Genomic DNA, 6,410 nt, shown 5'->3' with positions numbered 1-6,410 from the left:
ATTGTCTCTCAACAACCAATCAAGCAAAGGGCACAATGTTATATCTGGGCCCACCTAACCGCTAGATTATCCCTCTTAACCAATGTGGAAAAACCAAAGACTTTTCTTTAACCGTAAACAGCATTGAGACCATTATATCTTCCTTCGCATAAGTGTTACTTAGCATTCACTTTAATTTGACCCAAAAGCCACAGACAAACATATATGAAAAAGGTAGCCCTTGGGGAGAGTAAAAATTTGCTCAATTTTATTGCCACGATGGCAAATGCTGGCGCTGTCCAACCTAATCTCATTTTCAAGACAGTTTTCTTTCACTCATTGCTTTTTGGATTTCAGGTAATCATTTTGTATAATTCAAAGATGACCTACAACAGGTTCTTCAAATTAAGTTAGACAGGGACAATGGCAGATAAAATTTTTGATACTTTTATAATGCTTTAAAAGTTTCCGTCCCGTTTTAAGTAAAATGTTTTTCCATTACAGTTTGTATTTATGTGCAGTATATAACTAGTTTGAGGGGAACGAAAATTCGTGATTAAAAATTTATGCTACTTTTTAAACATGGTTTTAGAGAATAGTGGACTAAATGTGTGACTGAACTGAAAAGAGAGGTTCCTGACGCCAGCAGAAGAATCGCTTAAATCGCAGAAAAAATTAAACAAGAACTAATTAGATGACGAAAAGGGGGATCTGCGATGTTATAGTTTCTCTTACGTGGAAACTGACAGTGGAAGCTATAATTGGTGACCATAATAGGCTTACAATGAATAATTCATTTTAGATATATTCATAATTCATATGGTTTTACTCTGGCTAATTGTGTACTTTGCCACATTTCTATTCCGTTATTATGGGATTATGCACGATAACATTACACGTAGTTTATCAAAATAATGTGGAGAACCGCGATTGTTTCCTTACTATCTGGTTCCCTGGAAGAAAGAGGCAGCTTTTTACAAGTCCATTAGCATGTTTGGCAAGTTTTAAGAACAAAACCTTAGAGGGCAGACGTTTGTTTGTTTGTCCGCCGAGTGAAACCAAAAACCTACTACAGCAGGGCTTGAATCATGGAGGCAGTGTGGCCGCTGGAGTAAATTTGTTGTTTATTTCGATCTTTTTTTTTTTTTTCATTGAAAAAAAAAACCTGAAGGGAGCGGTCAATGTCTTGTTCAGTTTGTATGAAGAGGGCTGATACTCTCAACGGATCATCATGTTCATCATGTTGTAAGCATTAGATAGATAGATAGATAGATAGTTTATTGCAGCATTTTACAAGGCAGTCACCAGACTGAATTGCGTAAAAATTTACATAATAATCGATATGATTTATTTACATGTTAAAAAAATAAAAATAAAAATAAAAAATAAAAAATAAATTATCATTAAAACTATTTCTAGCTAAATACCAAAATATTGCAATCTAAATAATGGTCATCGCTGGAAAGAAACCGCCGCGCACCGCGCACCGGTGGCTCAGTTGGTTGAGAACCTGGCTGTCACGCGGAAGGTCGCGAGTTCAATTCCGGCCGGACCAACACTCGGGGTCTTTAAATAACTGAGGAGAAAGTGCTGCCTTTGTAACTACATCTGCAAATGGTTAGACTTTCAAGTCTTCTCGGATAAAGACGATAAGCCGGAGGTCCCGTCTCACAACCCTTCAATGTTAATAATCCTGTGGGACGTAAAAGAACCCACACACTTGTCGCTAAGAGTAGGGCACGTAGTTCCCGGTGTTGTGGTCTGTCTTCTGTTGTGTATCATGGTTGGGAGGGTAAAAAAAAAAAGGGGCCACAGTAATTGGCGCAAGCTGTTGTGGCGCTCTGCCAGCTTGACTGGCAAAGTTAATAAAATAAAATAAAAATATAACGTTCTTAAAACGATTTGTACGAGCCTTAAAATTCTTAAAAGGGCGCGGCTTCCTAAGACTGTACTTAGACAAATTCTTCTCCGGAAGAAAGTGGTGAAGTTTATGCTCTTTATCTTGTTATCATTAGCTTGTTATCTGTGACATTGAAGAAAATTTTTAACGTCGAAGCAATTCTAAGTTTTTTTTTGTCGAAAACTTGCCAGGTAGAATCATGCTTTGCGCAGAACAACGACTTATTCATCCCACCTGCAAAAGTAAAGACACTAGCGCCCAAGCCCACAACATCGACACCGATACCAATGACAGAGAAGAACTTATGGGGCCTGAGAATGTGGCAAGTGGTTGGGCTTGCGTTTGTGGCCACTGTTTTGTCCGGTTAGTATACAATTTGATCGACGAAATAAAACACTGCCTTTCCTGAGTACAGGGAATGAGGAGGGGACTTCAAATTGTCTTGTAGCCACGCTGCCAATGTTTGTTAAAACTTTGTTAGTTGCAAAGTTATCGTTAAACTTATCGTTTCATCCCTTCTCGTTTCGCCTGCATATGCTCATGGCTGCTCAGATAAAGTGACATAGGTATAAAAATAACACTTGAAATTGCTTTCTAATAGATATCTCTGTGTAGAAAGAGAGGGCGTTAGGAGAGAATGGCGGACAAGAGGGTTAAGAGATTCAACCATCAGGCTCGCCTCTCTTTTTCCAAAGAATGAAGTCAGTTCTTGTTAGTCGATCGTGGATACCCGAAGCGTATAAACGACTATCGTCAGGGGTCAGAATATGCACATTTGTCACTTATTCAGATTTTAACTGATCGATTTGTTCAAGATATACCAATTTGTCACTCACTCAGTTGAATTCAAATCGATATGGCAACGATCGATTTTCCGACGTTTCTCTTTACGATGTAATTAATGTCGCAACACGATACGTTGAAATATTCTTTGACTTTTCTTCGTTCTGATGGGATTCATACTCGTTGCAGTCAGCATGTGTTACCTAGCCATTGGTCAGTGAAGACTAAAGGTGACGGTCACTGTGCTATGTTTGTTGAAAATGAATGCGAAGAGACATTTGCTTGTCGATCCGCCAAGTTCACAGGTCCACTCGTATTAGGAAAAGAGCACACCGTGAGATTGCAGTGGACAGTGACAACTGTGAAAACTGTGTTTTGTAGTTATTATTTCATCATTCTATTGGTGGTATTCAATACCTATAAGGTATACGTGTAACATATTTAACTCCTATAAAAGTGCTGTGTTTACAAAGTTGAGAAATATCCACATGTTTTCGGTATCACCTTCCTGTAGTTGATCATAAACAGTGAACCATTCCTTTACGATAAGAATCAAACACGAATTTATTATTTCCTAGCTAATTTATCCTCTGGTACTTCATAGGCTTTTGACAACCTCGTAAAAAGTTTAAAGGAGCCAAAAACACCGGTTGGCGATTATTTCCACCTGGCTCTTTTGCATCTGTAAAATGCAACTAAATACAGCATGTTTCATGATCCGTTCCAGATTTTTGTGAAAGCTAGGTTGAAAGGTTTTGGAAACAAACCTTGTTTTTATTTATCGCAAAGTGCGGCATTCGTAGCTATTTACATAGTTGAGGACCCTTCAGATATTTGAAACTGGCCTGATGTAGCCTGCCAATGATAATGCATTCTTAATTCAGTCATTATTTCCTAACAATATCAGAAAAGAAAAGATCGCAAGAGAACTCCCATTTTGTAAGTACGGAGACCCATAAGGGACACACATCATTTTTGTTTTGCTGCCACTTTTATTGTTACTTTTAGTGCCACGTTTAGTGCTACTTTTATTGCCAATTTTAGTGATACTTTAAATGCAACTTTTAGTGCCACTTTTAATTACCCGTGCGGGCGGCAGGTACAAAACACAGGTCACAGGTCATTGTTTTACCAATACAGAAAGTATCCTAAACATTCATATCATAAAAGGTAACCTTAGGCCTAAAAACGTTTGGTTAGGTCTAATTAGGCTTAAGGTTAGCCTTTATGAATGTTTAGGATACTTTCTGTAATTAAAAGTGGCACTAAAAGTGACACTAAAAGTAGCACTAAAAGTAGCAGTAAAAGTAACAGTAAAAGTGGCAGTAAAATAAAAATGATGTGTGTCTCTTATGGGGCTCCGTATATAAGCAATGAATCCAACGACTTCTTCACTTTTTTTTTTTCAGTCGTCTTTTGTTGCTGTCTTTGCGACTGTCGCGTTCCGAAGACAGGTTACGACAAAGATGGCCAAGCAAAACACGCGGATGGTGACGGCAGTGACACAGAACCAGCGGTTGTTCACTCTAGACCTTTACAAGACGGGAAAATGTTGGAAAGTGCTTCCAATCAACAAAGAAAAGTACAGGACACCGGAAACTCAGAAGGAAAAGTAAACCAGGCTTTAGAAAGTGAAGGAGAAACTGCAGCACAAGGTAAAGGCTGGAAAACAATTCAACGAACTATGCTTTCACGTCAACCGTGATGTTTTGTGACGTGGAGTACCGCAATAATTCAGGATAAACTGAATGACGTCCATTCATTTACAAGGTAAAGAACTCACAAAAGACAAGGCCGCAAAACACAAATACGGTACTGATTCTTTTAAAGATCTCTTATCGGAATGAGGCAACATGGTTGCTTAGAAACCAAAGCGACAGTGAGATTTTGTTTCAACGAGAAGACGAATGCTGGGGGCCTTTCACTTCGCCTTTAGATAAAATGGGAAATCTTCTTGTCATAGTTACAGTTCAAAGACTCAACGTTTCCATACTTAGCAAGTGAGTTTATCAGGGCATTGCAGAGGCGGATCCAGACCTTGAGCCAAGGGGGGGGAGGGGGGGGGGGGGCGGTTTTTTTGAGTGTGTGAACCCAAAAAAAAATTTAGCCTCAATTTTTACCAGAATATATACTTTTTGCCAAAATAAGGGGGGCGGGGGGCGGGCCTCCCGGGCCCCTCCCCTAGATCCGCCACTGCATTGTTAATCGCGCGACTGGTTATGAAACCTTAAAACCTTCAAAAGGGCGAACAATATTGTCGCAATCAATGTTGAATAGACCTTTTTAGCTTGGACATTTTGTTTTGCCCATTTCAGACCACGTGATGTTACTGTAGAGTACAGTTTCCTTCAAGTATCGTCTTATGCACGAGCTTATATATGTACGAATAACTTATGAAAAGACAAAAAGGAAATTCCCTTGAGAATATCACTTGGTCTGAAATGGGAAAACAAAACGTACACAGCTAAAGAGGTCCATTGACCGTGACAATGCACAATCTTTTGTTTTCGCTTCGCGCGGGTTCGCAAATTAGTTGCTCCCCAAAATTTAAACGAAAGGTTTGATTGGTTATCTTCTCGAAAAAAAAGGTGTGTTTTGTGTACTGTCAAGGCCAAAATTAAAATACAGACAAAAACACCAAACAAAAAAACTTCGAGTTTCATAAACATCTCCATGCATTAACTATGATCAGGGGTGAAGAGAAACCGTTGGAAGACTGAGCCCAACCATGTGACAGCCAGCACATGGCACATTAATAGGCCATTTCTGAGTTCATGTTTGCCTCCTCTTCAAAGCGAGTCTAAGGGTGTGTTCGATTGACCCTATTCCGGAATAATACGTGGAATGATGATTTAAAACGGTATTTCTGGCGTTTTGAAACAACAAGGATAGTAAAGATATGTTTAAAATAGCATTTTCGCAGGTGTTTGACAATTTTGATGTGAATCTCCGTAAAAACGAAGGATTTCTAACTTCTATTTCATGTATTCCTATTCCGCAATACGGTTAATCGAACGCACCCTAAGTGCGAAGTTTCTGTTATGAAAATTAGTTTTCATTCATTTGTAAAGTAGAACAAATTACCATCACAAAAACTTCGCATTTAGACTCGCTTTGAAGAGGAGGCAGACATGAATTCGGAAATGGCCTATTCCGCTCACGTTCCTTTGAAACCTGATGATAACTGGAGGCTGGAAACTAGCATTCGTTTTGACAAAGAAACCTTTTTTGTTCAATTTCCAGATCAAGGCATCATTTTTAAAGAAGTCTGTAAAAATCCAAGGTCGAACGCGGGGGCTCGAACTTAGGACTGTGCAAATTGGGGGCAAAATCTTTCTCTCTACCTCTGAGGTATAAAGCCACCTTTCATCCTACGTTCACCTTTTCCGGGATGTAATACGAACTCGCAGTTGACAAGCTCAAAGATGGCTTGAGCGATGTGCAACCGCGCCCCGATGGTTCAGTTGGTTGAGCACCGGGCTGCCATGCGGGAGGTCGTGAGTTCGACTCCGGCTGGACCAACACTCAGGGTCTTTAAATAACTGAAGAGAAAGTGTAATTACATCCGCAAATGGTTAGACTTTCAAGTCTTCTCGGATAAGGACGATAAGCCGGAGTTCCATGTTCCATGTTCCATGTTCATTAGTTCCCTGTGGGACGTTAAAGAACCCACACACTATTCGAGAAGAGAAGGATGAAGTTCCCGGTGTTGTGGCTGTCCTTCGTGAGTGTAAGGGTGTGTGGGTAT

General features: G+C 39.7%; 1 protein-coding gene across 1 annotated transcript; it reads left to right on the top strand.

Annotated features, from left to right (window-relative positions):
• Nucleotides 1–163: 163 nt before the first annotated feature.
• On the top strand, nucleotides 164–4,686 carry LOC137972029 (uncharacterized). The gene is made up of 3 exons (XM_068818830.1): nucleotides 164–336; nucleotides 2,071–2,242; nucleotides 4,072–4,686. Exons 1-3 carry the CDS (start codon nucleotides 205–207, stop codon nucleotides 4,365–4,367), a joined length of 600 nt encoding a protein of 199 aa, XP_068674931.1. The 5' UTR covers nucleotides 164–204; the 3' UTR covers nucleotides 4,368–4,686.
• Nucleotides 4,687–6,410: the final 1,724 nt, after the last annotated feature.

This window comes from Montipora foliosa, chromosome 9 (genome assembly GCF_036669935.1).
Source record: "Montipora foliosa isolate CH-2021 chromosome 9, ASM3666993v2, whole genome shotgun sequence".
In the NCBI taxonomy this organism is placed as follows: Eukaryota; Metazoa; Cnidaria; class Anthozoa; order Scleractinia; family Acroporidae; genus Montipora; species Montipora foliosa.
This window is presented reverse-complemented; position numbering and strand designations above follow the sequence as displayed.